At 40.7% G+C, this 15,632-nt stretch overlaps 1 protein-coding gene across 2 annotated transcripts; it reads right to left on the bottom strand.

The window, feature by feature from the left end:
• Positions 1–1,844: 1,844 nt before the first annotated feature.
• Positions 1,845–14,101, bottom strand: LOC131224865 (mitochondrial import inner membrane translocase subunit TIM17-2). 2 transcript variants are annotated; one of them, XM_058220297.1, is made up of 3 exons: positions 13,935–14,101; positions 10,963–11,723; positions 1,845–2,087 (listed from the first exon to the last, which is right to left on the bottom strand). In XM_058220297.1, exon 2 carries the CDS (start codon positions 11,665–11,667, stop codon positions 10,987–10,989), a length of 681 nt encoding a protein of 226 aa, XP_058076280.1. In that variant the 5' UTR covers positions 11,668–11,723; positions 13,935–14,101; the 3' UTR covers positions 1,845–2,087; positions 10,963–10,986. The 2 variants fall into 2 exon arrangements, with proteins under 2 accessions (XP_058076280.1, XP_058076279.1); XM_058220296.1 differs by having other exon boundaries at positions 10,963–11,714.
• Between the last annotated feature and the right edge of the window lie 1,531 nt (positions 14,102–15,632).

Here is a 15,632-nt window from a genome sequence, read left to right as displayed (position 1 = left end):
GTGTTTAATCGTCAAACGCCCGTTTCATGGATGCATCAAACGGGCCCTAAAATGGGCCACACCTGCATGGAGTGCAGACTTGAGTGGAAGCTTTTCTTTTCACATCCTTGCTTCACATCTGTTCATGCCCACATAAGTAGCATGCATAAGTATTTGTAGGCACAAATTAAAGATTTTCCACAACCATGACAGGATAGGTGTCTCAATCTTTGAGGGTGAGGATTAGCGTAGGTTTTTTTTTTTTTTTTTTCTTCATTAAAGGTGCAATTTCTCTTTAAGATAAGCTGGGTTTTTTTTTTTTAAGAAGATTTTTTTTTTCTAAATTCTAAGTAAACATTTTGCAAGCTAGTTGTGGTCCATTGGATCTTGATCTGTGCAGCTTAAGACCATTCTCCTTTTGGTTAACTGAGTTTTGTTATGTGGGAAGAGAAGTTAATGGGAATGCAGACACCTGAGGGCTGGAATGCATGGCATGATTTGGCTCTTTGTATTAAGGATGCTTGCCCATTGATGTATCCTCATATGGGTTTTTTTTTTTTTTTTTGGTTACTTGCAAGAAGTAACTGAGGAAGAAATCGATTTCCTTCCATGGTAAGCATTCAATCCCTGCCATTTCCTTGGGTGCTATGGCCCACAAGTTTTAGATCGACCTCATTTTTTGGGCTGATGTCTAAATCTGGCCCATAGAGCTTACGCCAAGGTACTCCTAGGCAGGAAATCAAAATCCCGGAAAAAATCGCCTATATTTCCAACATCTCTTTCTCGCCTACAGACAACCTAGCTTTGCATCAGCTCTGCTATCCTCCCTATGTCATCCAGCTTGACCTCATGCAAAGGTTCGCAATAAACCATGCAGTTGTGGTCCCCACAACTAATTGAACCAGTAGTTTGGTTCCAAATCTATCATCGAACCTCAATCAGACCCATACCCCCCACTCGGGCCAATTTGGACCCTTGATGTGGTCCTGTTCTGTGAATATGTATGGCTAGATACTCGACTTCTCACAGTCAGATTTCCTAGACCATACAGAGTAGTGCAAGAGAGACACTTTAGTGAAGGAATATGCGAACTACACTGACACCTATCTTCGAACATTGAGGACGGACGACTTGCAGTGTCTTTTCATGTTGAATGGTGTCCATCTCTCAAAAATGGTAAGGGAAGAAAAAGATTGGATATGGGAAAAGACAGATTCTATGTGAAGTCCTTTCATCACTCTTAAAGAATCCAAGCCCTGGAAAACTTCAGCCACCCCTGAGGGCTTCGGTGTGGCATTGACGTGGCTTGCATTAGGCCAAAAAAACCTGACGGTAGATAAATGGTAAAGACGCTTGCATTAGGCCAAAAATAAAAATAAAAAATCCACAGTAGATAAACAGCAAAGACACAGAACGCTCCTTCCAAACAGGTGCGTTATGCATAAACCACTAAGCATTTAATCTGAGATCTCAACAGAAGGTTTAATTGAGAAAATTAACAGCTCGATTATTGATAGGAAACTGTTGATTGTAATCAACTTGTTGACTGTAATCAACCTATGTAATATACTAATAGATTGCGCTTGATTGTAATCAACATATCTAATAAGTCTATTGCATTGTTCCTTTGCTAGTTTTGTGCTGTCATTGCGGGTCAAGCCCAGATAAAGGAGGGTTGTGTCAGGTTGGCAGCTGGTGTCACTTCCAACATGAATCCAATAGAGTGGAAGGCTGAAAAGGATTCATGTAGCCAGCCCCAAAAGAAGATATGCTAAATGAGAAAATATCATGTTAACCCAAAACTCTGTATTAGACAATTATCTATGTATACACCAATAAATGCATGCATCTTGCAAGTTCACTGCTGAAGCAACACAACTGAAATTCTAATGATGTACCTGAAAGACTTAACCAGGTTATTCAAATGCAAACGAAACAACAACGAAAGACAATTTATGTAAGGAGGGATGCGTGGAAATAGATATCCGCTATCTGAGCTGTGTTGCTTGAAGAGACTTTCAAGTTCTAAAATCCTCCAATTTGGCGCTTTTCATCCAAACATGCCAGAGTTGTAGGTAGGCAGCTAAAACTGTTTCTTTGGCTCCAATCTGACCCCATCACAAAACCAATGTTAAAGGATATTAACTGGGATTAACCCCCTTAAGTCTTTTTAACTAAAAACAAATGCCTATGCTACATTGCCATCGAATACTTCAGGACAATAGACTCCAGTTCAGTCTGAAGCAGTTCAAAGGCAGCATAGCTATTGCAACAGTTCAAAGGCAGAATAGCTATTGCAAGTAGATAAAACTCTTGAAAGGCAAAGGCTAAGATAGCAACTATCATGTAACTTTTTAATATCAACATAAAGAACGTACTGGAATGATTAATTATAATTTCTAACTAGAAAGACTGCTAGAAAATTACTATCAGTTTGTTTTATGGAATATAATAATAGCCATTGTGATTATTAATACATTAGCGTCTTGAAATTGGCTACTGCGCAGTTGAGCGGTAAAGATACCTCTGTTCGCAAGCAAGGGGAGCTTAAAAAACTAACCGCCCTTAACCTCATTTGCGACACCCCAAGGGACCCAAAGGCACAGGACCCGGCAGCTGGGATCTGCAGGTGCATAAGACTGCAAGTATGATATCGGATTAAAGCAGCTCTGATAAATCGGGCTGCACTAGTGGGGAAGATTTATGGCAAGAGATCTCAAAGAGCTCTCCCTGAAGGTCAGCAAAGTTTGAAGGCTACTAAAAGGAAGAGGAGGAAGGTTCACGTGCTGCTGGGAACAACCAGAAGAGTGGGGAGGTTAGCAAATTTTTTTCGAAGGTTACCAAATGATCTCAGGTATGTTTTGGAATATTAGTAGTATTGGTAGCAAGCCATCTATTCGTCCCTTGAAAATTTTGATTCATCAGTATAATTTCTGTTTTGTAGTTATCCTTGAACTGATGTTTAATGTTTCAGCTATTAGTCACATTGCATGAAGAATAAACACGAATGTCTTTATGATTCAGCAATCATATTCCTACGATCTGCTTCTTCCATAAGTCCGGTTGTTAAGTTTCCTGGGTAGGAGGATCTAGTCAGATGGTTTCAATCAAGGTTGTCAATGGTGGTGATTTATCTGCCATTTTATCTATGGTTTATGCTAGATTGGAATACGTTGCTAGAAAAGCTCTTCAGAGTGATCCCCAGTCATTTCTCTTTGAATTGTTAATCCTTGGTTTATCGATGGTGATTCCAATTGTTGCTTCATACAATGAGAAATGTGCGGGAGGCCAGTGAATTTTGTGATATGATCAATAGCTGTGATATCATCGATTCAGTCTTCAATAGCAACCGCTTCAAGGGTAATAATCAAAGAGGCGGTCAGACATGAGTTCGATTCCCCTCCCCGGGATTACCCGATACATGTGGTTTGTGGGTGATTGCATGCATCCACAGGGAATAATCTCGCCTCAAAATGGGACAGGGACACCTGAACATCATCAAAAAAAATAAAAAATCAAAGAGGTGCTAACTGCATTAGAGCGAGGCTGGATAGGGTTTCTTTTAACTCGGAATGGTTGCATTGCTTTAGATACTTCAGTTGTTCATTTGAGCAGATTGAATTCAAATCATGTGCCTTTGCTTGTTCAAATTAGTAATGATGAGCAGAAAGGTCCAAGGCATTTAATTTCAGTATGTGGACAGACCACCATGATTTCCTAGGTGATTAGCGAAGACTGGGGAAAAGGATTTAGGTGATCAGCTATGGGGTTTCATAAAAACTGGAAGAAAAATGTCTTCAGGGATGCCTTCGAAATGAAGGAATGTAATATATATATATATATATATATATATATATATATATATATATATATAATATTAGCTGAATCTATGTTCAGCAATGTTAGATTGGCTGAATCTATATTCGAATAGGTCTCTTCTCAGAGAAGAAATTTTCTGGTTGCGAAGATCTGGTGTGAAATGGCTGAGGGGGGGCGTTAGAAGAAGCACAAACAAACAGGAGTTTGGATTGAAGATTAAGATTTGATTAAATCTGAGGCTGCTTGCTTCTTTCGAGTATGCGAGGGGGCAGGTCATTTGTTTGGTCAATGTTGCCCTCGAGTCAACCACCTTTTATTTGTTAATAACGCAATGATTTTCACCAAGGACTCCCTCAGGTATGCTTTCGGCTTTCTGGGGAAGTATGAGGAAACTTCAAGTCAGCTTATGAATAAGCAGAAGAGTTGCTATATGGTTTCAGACAAAGCGTAAACTGCTAGAGTTTGAACAAACTCTATGGTTACAAGTTTCTCCAGACAGAATTTTTCCAATCCTCAAATTTTTCCTATCCTCTCATTCCTTTCTGCTCAAAGTGACTCGAAAAGGCCATTTTCAACACCCTGGTTGAAAAAATCTCTAACAAGGTTAGCTGATGGAAGGGCATGCTGCTATCCATTGGAGAGAAGGTTGTTTTTCGCAAACATGTTCTTGTTAGTTTTACCTGTGTTTCAAAAGCGATCATAAATCCTATTATTATTCAAAGCTTTTGGTTAACCTGGGGCTCAAACGAGAACACTTGCCTTGGATGATCTTGAGTTAATGGGGCCAGATTTTGGATTTCATGAAGCAGTATGGACATTCAAATTACTCATGTATCTAGGGAGAGTAATCAAAGTTACGCTTGTGATTCAAGTCCAGATCTCTTTATGCATAATTACAAGATTCCTCCATTAGTCCAGTTAGCATTATTTTCAGATGGATCGGCCTATCTAATATTAGATTTTAGATTATTATTATTGTAAGTTTTGTTCTCAGGGTGTTCTTAAAAGGGCTAAGGTTCGGTCCCCATCAAGAATCTGTTATCCAATCAGAATCAACCGAATGACCCAAAACCCTTCTGACACGCCACTAAAATTTGGGGAAGAGTTTGCAAACACTAGTCACCCTTTTTTTTAAATTTAAACAGAATGCCCAAATAACAAAATATTCCCAATTAAGGTTTTGACTAACTGAGGACTGGTGCAAATTTAATACAAGAGATGCATCATTCATGACGCTGCTTCTGCGGATATCCAAAAACTCCTAGAAGTAACAAAAAACAGTCAGGCCCTGATATCTTCACTCTAAAGTCAAAAAGCAGCATATCTAGCCTCCTTGGTTGAATGGAACTCTAGATCTGAAATTGCAACTCCAATTAATTGAGAGAAAATTATGGACCATTCACAGACAATTTGTCAGGTTTGATTTACATGACTGGAAAATTTTCTCCTAGAGGGCCGTGGTTCAGTTGCCTCCTTGACGTAGGAACTTGCTGGAGTAAGTGGAGAATTGTAAGGCTTCTGGAAAAGCTCCAAGGTTGCACTTCAGTCTTGGGGAAGAAGGATTCTATGGTGTGGAAAATGGACAAGTTGGGCTGGTTCTCTGTCCGCTTTTTTTCCAAGGTGCTCCGAAAGACCCCTATGGGGGAGTGAAAATCACACGTACAAGATTGGTTCTATGGCACTCCCAAGGTATATTCATTTGGCTAGTGGGGAGAAAGAAGGTGCTGACTATTGACAATCTTCAAAAGAGATCATTGGTATTTTCCAACATTTGCATAACGTGTATGGAAAATGTGGAATCCGTCAATCACCTCTTCATTCATTGCCCTTCTACTCAAAAAGTGTGGGGAGGGTTCCTTGAGTTTCAAAATGGCCTTGGTAATGTTGGAGGCAACAGAAGAGTTCCTTTTTAGCTTGGCACAGAGGAGGGGTTGGGAAACCAGGTAGAAGTGTCTGATGGTAGGTCTTTATGGCAGTCCTATGGGTTATTTGGGGGGAAAGGAACAGTTGGTGTTTTCAAAATATTAGGCCTATGAAGGTTAAGTATGAGGTGTTGGGATGGGCCTCTTGCCCGAAGGCCTGTGATACAGGCTTCTTGTATAGTGTGTTTGGGTTGTAGGTTTGTGTTGGCTTTTGGCATATTTCTTTGAATAACTTTTTTTTCAAAAAAAAAAGGGAAGAAAAGAAAAAATCTCCTAGGAACTGGTTCTCTTGAAACCCGTGAGAATTGTTTAAGAACTCATGGCTCGTGTTGCGTATATGCAATGCAGGACATGCATACCCTTCATCTAGCTTAAATGAAGGGTCATGCAAAAAATCAGGCTGTTTTGCAACTCAGGTGGGCCCCAGTGAAAATCAAGGGTGGGTGTTCCCTCCCACTTTGTTCCCTTTGTTGTGGCCCACTTGAGCTTTGGATCAGGTTGATTTTGGGCCCTAGAGGTTTCATGAGGTGATGCATCTGATGGATGGGTTGGATGTCATGTACACATCATGTGGGATGAGCTCTCATGGATGTTATTTACAGATCAACTCCTAGGAGATCACCACCCTGCATAATTTTATAAACAGTATGAGATGGCGTCCTCCAAACTTTTCAACAGCCAGAAAAATCAGAGCAATTCACTGCATTTCTAGGAGGTATTTCCTAACACTCGAGAGTGGTGGTGAAATGGAAGAAAGCCCATGAGGGAATCAGCACCCACCAACCAAGTGGCCCCCGAACATTGATTTGGCCAATTTTATGTTTAACACCAAATATTTCCAATTTATTTGAAAAAAGAATGTTGTTTGTTGTCTTGTCGAGTCTAAGCAAAAACAATGATTATCTTTTTGCAATAGATTTTAGCCTAGCTGAGGTGTTTATGTTAAATCAGCCAAATTTTCATCAACCATGTCCAGCCTATGCTAGCTTTCAAGGAACATCCTCTTCTCTTTTTCTTTTTTTTTGAAAGATGAGAAACTTTATTGAAGCAGAAAAAGATACAGAGAACAGAAACAAAAGAAAACAGAGAAAAGAGGGGGGGGGGGGGTGTGACCTAACAGAAACTATACAAACAGGAAGAGAAAAGGAAAACAAGAGAAAAAAACAAGAAAAACCTAGAAACAGACTAGAAGGAAACCTAAAAGACTAAAAACCAAAACACAACAGCCAGACCCATGTCTGGAAAGACCCCCAGAGAAAAAGCCCCCAAAAGACCCGGATGAGAAAAGCCCCCAAACCTAGAAAAAAAGGGGACCTAACAGAAACGATACAAACAGGAAGAGAAAAGGAAAACAAGACAAAAAAACAAGAAAAAAGAAAAACCTAGAAACAGACTAGAAGGAAACCTAGACTAAAAACCAAAACACAACAGCCAGACCCATGTCTGGAAAGACCCCCAGAGAAAAAGCCCCCAAAAGACCCGGAAGAGAAAACAGTCAAGGAGCCCAGTTTCTGAACAATAAGAGGACTCAGGAGAAAACAACCGTTGAGAAAACGCTTCTATTCCTAAATCAGCGATTGTTTCTCTCAGCCCATATAGCCCAGACAACAGCAAGCAAGAGGGATCTCCATTTCCTCTTTCCAAGGACACCTCCAGGGCCCCCATGCCACACACAGAAAAGATGATCAACAGAATGATCTGAACAAGGACCTCAATAATAAGTAAGAATGTTTTATTTGCTGCTGGATCTTGGGAAATAGCTGTGTAGATGATTAAAGGATACGATGATTTTTGTGACCATTCGTTGGATCTTTTTTAGCACCCACAGCGAAAAGATACTTGCATCCCACTCTAGAACCTCCCATTTTTGTAATTGGATACAAGGACAAGTGTACAACTACTCTAAAACTTCAACAACCACCTCTGAAACCATTTTTCTGAGAGGTATGTGATACGATGCTCTAATTGACAGAAATCGTGCATCTTTCTTTTGGATCTTTAACATCAATGTTTCAAAGATAATCAATAAAAGTTTGGATCATCAAAACAACAATAGACAAGATGACCAAGCTCTGATGTGAAGATAATCCATCTAGCTTTGATCTGGTGGGCAAAATGAATGTGTTAGATCTCCTCTTTGGCAAGCAAAATCCACTCCAGACCGCCTCCCTCTCCTGACGCTGGAGATTGTTCTGTATAAAAAGATGGCCTAGAGATGCAAACAAATTCATAAAGAAACTATCTGCAGAAAATAGAGATCTGTGTCCTGAAATAGAGATTTGTGTAGAGAGAGAGAGAGAGAGAGAGAGAGAGAGAGAGAGAGAGAGTCAATCCTCACACAAGAAATAATAGAGAAAAAACTGAGATAGGAGTCACACTCAAAGGTCCTCTAGCTGAAAGCTAGAACTCACCAAACCCAATGACCATTAGATCAGAACCATTGGTTAGTTCAGACAGTAGATCTGGATAATCTAATCACGGAAGGAACATCCAACAGTTAGATTGCCCCGATATGTGCCCCTGCCCCCCAGTGCAATGGATCGCATAATTGCAGCCTCTTTGATGGATGTTTGATATTGGAATGAGATCAAATCTGTCAAGATTATTACCTTTTGTGGATATAAAATTTTATAAAAAGAAAAAAGGAAATGAAAACAATAGAGAATACATGATCACAGTGATTGTTGTCTATACAAAGAATATCGCTTTGAACTCCTTCCCTTGCAAGAGAATCCTTGATGCAATTGGCTTCTCCGGGGATGAGACTAAAAGTGATATGTGATGAGTGACAGTGCATTCTGTCATGTAAGACATAGGCATGGTTCCGAGGGGATAAAGACTCCCCCAAAGCCCATGCAATTGCTCGTACGGAATCTCCTCCGGCAATAAGAGGGCCCTTAAACTGATCAAAGAATTTCCACCAATCAACTAGTTAAGTGATCAAATTAGGGTTAACATCGATTTATGATCCATCTAAAGTGGGGCTCACCATTTCAACGGCTTAGTTTGAGTTATTTGGATGACACGTCTACAATGTCATAGTGCCTATGTGTCAATCATCATGCTCTGCCATGTTTCGATGTTTTTCTCTAATAAATAATCACATGCATCCAGTGTATAAATACTATCTTGATGCATCAGAACATAAATAGTGTCCAGCTGCACCATTAGTCTTTATAAATGGGTCCAATAGTTTGGTGAGATTGACCATTGATCATAGGGGCCCTACTGTATATGGAAGTGTCCCCAAAATTTTCACTAGATTAGGAATCTGTAGCCCTTATATCAGTGTGCTAAAAGTGAACAATTAAGAGTAAAGCACAACGGTCACTAAAAGGAGATAAAGAAAGGATGGCTAGGATCATCCAATTTTGAAGAGTTCTTCACTATTCTCGGGTGGGTCCCATAAGACCAATGGTCTGGATCAACATACAACGGGTCCCACTTCAACAAAATTGATGCATCATGACACTACTCACATTCTAATTCATCAGGAATCCAGATTTCTGTTGATATTTTCAAGAAATGAAAAGGAAAAGTTGTATACCTTGGCAAAATGTGATACCCCTAGCACATGTGCATAATTGTATGAGTTGCATATTCATACCTCTAAATCATCCAGATAGTGGCCCCAATACAGATGGGTCATAACCCAAACACTAAACTGAATGTACAATCCTAATTGCCCAACTGTATTTCACTTCTTAACCATCTATTTGCATGAAGAAAGGCTATTGTCTATATAAGGAAAAATTTTGGTATTGGTGCATCTACAATGGGGCACAACACACAGATGGTCCACATTACCAAACTATGTGCACCACATGTTCTAACTGGAAACCCATTTCACAAAGATGCATGCAACGTACCACATAAGTATTCCTCTGTGCTTGACCCAATCCGACCCGACCCAAATACATGAGATTGTTCCCAATCCGACCTGAATTTGCTCAACCCAAACCCAGCCCACATTTGCTCAAATTGGTTGGCATTTTCCAACCTGAACCCAACCCAAGGACTTTGACAACCTGACCGGCACTTGGGTTGGGTCAAACAGGTTCATGTTGACCTGAAAACCAAGTTGCAAGGCCTATGCTGTAGTGGGTTGCAATTTTCTTAACTTTCCTGAACCTCTTCTAATCAAAATTTTCATGGATTAATCTCCCTACCTAAGACCTGTTTTTCTATCGTTGAGTTTACGAGGAAAAGCCTGCATGGTTCCATGGTGCCTTCCACTAATCATGGTCATCTGATAGCAAGTCAAAGTTCCTCTTCTTGGGTCACCAATCAGGTAATAATGCCCTTTCCATTCAGAAATGTAAAGCAAATCAGAAAAGAGAGATTTTCAATACCATTTAGTTGCTGACTACTAAAATGTGGCTCATAATTCATCTTGGCCATGTATAAACATTGGGTTTGTTTTGACATGAAAGGGTCAACAGACTGAACCAGATTCGTGCATTTTGCAATCAACTGCGTAACAGAAGCACACCAAACTCATCTCTCCCTTCCCTTTCCACTATTTCAAAGCAGGTCCAAAAACCGCACAGACAAAAGGTTAACTAACAAAAAATTAGGGGGAAAAAAAGGTTTTCTAATTCCATGCATGCGAACAGCCCAGACTCCATATAAGCCACCAGATGTGCCCACATTGCACACATGTAGGATATTGCAGCTGTCAACCAGGCTCACCTGATGAATCTCAGCTCTCCAAGGAATCACACGGCTGTTATTAGGGTGCGCAGAAGGTTACTTGCACAAGGGTGCACGTCTGAAAAAACAGCAACAGAGCAATTTTTTTATATGAACAATGCTTCAGATATTGTGGCCCCACCCAATGAGTTGAACAACCTGATCCTTGGGCAAGGCCATTTATGCAGTGGGGCCATTGCCGCCCACCTGATGAACTGCTCATCTACAGATGCATGCCATGTTCGTGCATATGGGCAGCCAAGCTATAAATGGATGCATAGTTAGCAAAACTTTAAGAAACAAATCAACATGGAAAAAGATCCTAACTAGTAGGAAATTCTCCACATCTCCAATCAACAAATGATTGTTTGAACAAAGAACACGGCTAAACAACACCGCGCATGTAAGAAAATTGCAAATTTTACAGCCTCAAATAAAATCTCCAAATTAGTAAAGAAATAATAGAAACCCATACTTCCCTTGCGAAGTTATCATAGAATATAAAGAAAATATATTGCAGATAATGAGGCCAACAGAAAAGTAACTTTACCTATAGCTCATGGAAATGAGCATATCACTTGTATTCAAAAGAGGGGATCGGCGTGCTCGGCGTATCAAAGCTTTCCAAGATCTCCGTCTTGCTGCCACTTGTTGCTGCCTCTTTCTTCTTCTCACTACCAAAAAACCCTCCAAACCAAGAAGATGATGACGATGACCCTTCCCCAGACCCCTCAGGCACCTGTGAGACAGTTGGACCCTGCATCGACCCCATTGTCGGGAACCCAGCACCGCCACCGGCCATGTTTGGTACCGGCTCTTCCATGGGGAAGTTCTGGGGTGCGCTGAGAACTTTGTTGAGCATGATTCCGGCACCCTCAATAAGGGCAAGGAGGACCCCGCCAAAGACAGCAGACCGCGCAGCAGGGCCAGGGCCCTGGCGCATCTGGAGGAAGCCGCCAGTCGCGGCACCAGCGATGATGGAGTTCCATGGGTCCTCCTTCTGGCGGACATAGACCATAGTGCAGTCAAAGGCTGAGAAGAGCCCACCCCACACAGCGAAGCTACCGCCAACACGGGGAGCATTCATTCGAACAGCCTGTGAACCACCAAGAAGGCGCTCACCCCTGGGGGAGTTGTACACACCCTTTATGAAGTGGAAGGCAGACCCGCCAACTGCGCCCATCCCGAAGGCACCACCAATGTCGTCCAGGATGCGGTCCGGGCATGGCTCACGGGATGTCTCCGGGGTTCCCATACAAATATGGATGGAGAAAGACTAAGCGTTCAAATTCTTTGAATCACCTGGAAGACCTATTCACTTTGTAAACTTGTGATTGAACTTAAGATCATAAAATAAAGGTTGTATGAATGATCGTCTTTTTTTTCTATGAATGGATAACTTAGGATATTATTAGCAAAAAGAGAGAATTATGATATAAAAAGAGGGGCTAAGACACAAACAGCGCAAGTACAAAGCTGAGAACTAGACAAGGCTACTCAAACATACAAATAAAAGGCTCAATAAAAATAGATATTCACTCATGCCAGCCTTTGCATGATGATCAGCAATCTCATTCACATTGGTCCACATACACAAATGAAATGAGATTGCCTCTACACATATTCAGTGCCTCATCCATAACACCAGCCACCCTCCAAAGCCAAGCTCCCAATTTTGCCTAAGGGCCTGTTTGGATGCCTGTAAGTTGGGTAAAATGTGACTTACAGGGAAGTCACTTACAGGTGGTGTTTGGGGGAGGAAATTCACCTGTAAGTCACTTACAAGCAAATCTTCCAGGAAACTGCAGAGGGGGGTGGGGGTGAGAAGTCACTTCCCTGTAAGTGACTTACAGGCCCAACATTCAGATTTTTGAAAAGAGAGAAAGGGGGAGAAATGCACCAACAGCCTACCTGCAATCAGCTCCAATCTCTCTCTCTCTCTCTCTCTCTCTCTCTCTCTCCAATTGCCGTGCGCCTCTCTCCGGTTGCTAGGGTTACAAGCTTCTTCTTTTTTCTTGCTTTTGAATCCGCCCGATTCAATGAGGCCGTGACAATGGGGCCCACCTTATGTATTGATATATCCACACTGTCCATCAGTTCTGCAATCTCGTTTCAGGGCTTGGGCCAAAAAATGAGGCAAATCCAAATCTCGGGTGGGTCACATCACAGGAAACAGTGATGATTGAATGTACACCATTAAAGACTACATAGGGCCATCGTTATGTTTATTTGCCATCCAACCTGTTGATAAGGTCACACATACATAGATAAGGGAAAACATAAATATAAGCTTGATCCAACTCTTTTGTGGCCCACAAGAAATTCTATTGGTGGGCATTCAATTACCGTTGTTTCTTGTGGTGTGGCTCATCTAAGATTTGGATTTTTTTTCAGGCCATGGCTCATAATGAACTGTTGAAACATACATCAAGGCAGGTCCCATGGTCCAGTCCATCATTGTGGACCATTGCTCTTATATTTTTAATTTTTATTATTTAGCTATTGCCCATTAAGATGGACCATTTTTATTTTATTAAACCATCTTATGTGTGGTCCCAGAAGTTATACAATGATCAAGCTCTATTAAGGCTTTCAAGATTGGCATTGAGTGAGAAAGCCGAGTTGCTTCCAACAATTTGAATCATATACGATCAAACTCTATAAATGAGTTGTTATCAACATCTGCTTCTGGAGTTCTGGCTGATCTAATGTCTTCAATGGCCTCAAAAGAATCCATAGTCTCTTTGTGGGATGTTTCTTTAGTATGTTGCACTATTTTCTTATAGCCATTCTTCTTGTTCTAAATCTGGCAAAGAACCCAATCATCTAGCTACAACAAAAAGATTTATTAATGAGCCCAATTAAAATTTTCCCATAGTTTCTTACCAATTCTTATATTAAGTTATTGCTCTATATTATGGGTATTTTGAATCAGTGGGCCCACTTTTATGGCCAACTTGATGATTGTTTTAGCTTAAGAATTGGCTTAAATATTTATCTAGATGGGCCTAACAAAATTGTATATTTGGTGCCAAGTTTTTTTTAATGTAAACATTTATCTAGATGGGCCTAACAAAATTGTATATTTGGTGCCAAGTTTTTTTTAATGTAAACATAACATATTGGAATGATTCCCTACGCGGCTACGCTAAACTTGGTTCGATGTGAATATAAAGCTTCTTACTGTAAGTAACTTACAGGTTACCCAAACACAAAAACCAACTTACCTGTGACTTACAACCTACATCCAAACAGGATTACCTGTACGTGACTTTCACATGTAAATGACTTACCTGTAAGTCACAGGTAAGTCGCTTACAACTTAAAGAACCTACAGGCATCCAAACAGGCCCCAAGAAATAGCAGTTCTCGACGCCCACATGCATATAAGAGAAAAATAGCAACATATCCCATGCAGGAAAGAAAAAAGGAAGTAGGGCGTTCGGCAATCCACCCTAAAATCCCCAAATCCCTAAATCGGTATTGAGATTGAGAGGAATAGAGAGAGATAGAGAGAAATACCTGAAGTTCGTGAAATTTGTAGCCTTCAACCGAGCTCGAGAGAGAGAGAGGGCGTGCGTGGGTAGGGCGTTCGGCAATCGTGGGTGGGGATAGAGAGAGAGAGCGTGAAGAGAGATCGAGAGGAAGAGAGAGAGAGAGGATGGAGAGAGATCGCCAAGAAGAGAGAGAGAGAGAGATCCAGAGGAAGAGAGAGAGGAGAGGGTATTCGGGCGAGAGAGGGTCAGAGAGGACAGAGAGAGAGAGAGAGAGAGGAGACTTAGGGCGCTGGCCCTAGCTCTGCGTACTCAGCATCTTAAGTACGCGGAGCGTACGGACTAAAGTCTGTGGGGGCCACCGTGAATGCGTTGGATTTATATCTCCGTCCATCCATTTCACCGCATAGTTTTAGAGCAAACCAAAGAATCCGGCGGATCCAAAGTTCGAGTGGATCCCACCACAGAAAACAGTGGGGGTTGAACGTCTACCATTAAAAACTCCATGGGCCGTAGAAGTTTTCGATCAAGCTAACGTTCATGCTTCCCTTATTCCATGTCTTCATTAACTTATAAATAGGTTGGATCTCAAATAAACATCTTGGCGGGTCCTAAGAAGGTTTAAACGGTGGGTGTGACTATCCCACTCTTTTCCACGGTGGGGTCCACTTGAACTATGGATCCGCCCCATCAGTCAAACGAACCATTCCATTCCATGGTGGGCCATGGGCTTAAAAATAAAGTCAATTCATGAGTTGAGTTGGCCACATTATATATTATAGTTGAAAGGGGTTACCCACCCATTAAAACATTCATAATCATATATTGGGCCCACCTAGATGTGATTCATATATTCAGCCCATTCATTATGTGTGTACCACTTGGATAAGGGGTCAGATCACATTTCAGCTGCATCCAAATCATGTGGGCCCCACCAAGTACTTTTATATATTTTGGAATGTCTTCAAATGGTTTTAGATGCTATGGCCCACTTGAGTTTCGTAGACTTTATGCTAAATTTTGGGACATTCCATAACATAGAGGGGACACATCAAATGCACAGTGTTAATGTTTCACACACATCACGATGGGCTCACACCGCTCAACCTCACAAGAAGTTCTCACGAGGCTAATCTTATAATACCATTTACTTTTTTAGGTAACTCATTGATGGGTGCTACACTTCTCCCATGGGGCTCACCTTGATATATTTTCTACATATTCACATCATCCATGAGTTTTTCCATCATATTTTAAGATGTAATTCCAAATCATAAGAAGATTTAAATTTTCGATGGGTCATTCCAATCAAAACAGTGATGAATAACTAGTAAAATCCTTTTAAAGGCCACAAAAACGAGTGGAGACACAAATTCACTAATGAAGTGATGTGTCCAAGTTATGTGGATCTCGCAATGATGTTTGTGTTGTATCCACACTGTCCATCTATTTGGAGAGATCATTAAAGGGCATGCTAAAGAATGAGGCAGATCCAAATCTAAAGTGGACCCCATAATTTTGGGCTTTTTTCTTTTAATAATCACAATTTAATTTTAAAACTTCTCAAATTTCTTTTTCAAAATGTCAAATTTTTTTGTCAAAATCTCAATCTTTTTTAAATCTCTTTTTTTTTTTTTTCAAAATTTGAATTTTTCTCAATCATTATAATCTTTTTTTTTCAAAATCTATCATTGTTTTCAAACTTCTCATTTTTATTTTTTTTTCA

This window comes from Magnolia sinica, chromosome 14, assembly GCF_029962835.1.
Source record: "Magnolia sinica isolate HGM2019 chromosome 14, MsV1, whole genome shotgun sequence".
Classification (NCBI taxonomy): Eukaryota; Viridiplantae; Streptophyta; class Magnoliopsida; order Magnoliales; family Magnoliaceae; genus Magnolia; species Magnolia sinica.
The sequence above is the reverse complement of the archived record's forward strand: the minus strand, read 5'-3'. Positions and strand labels throughout refer to the sequence as shown.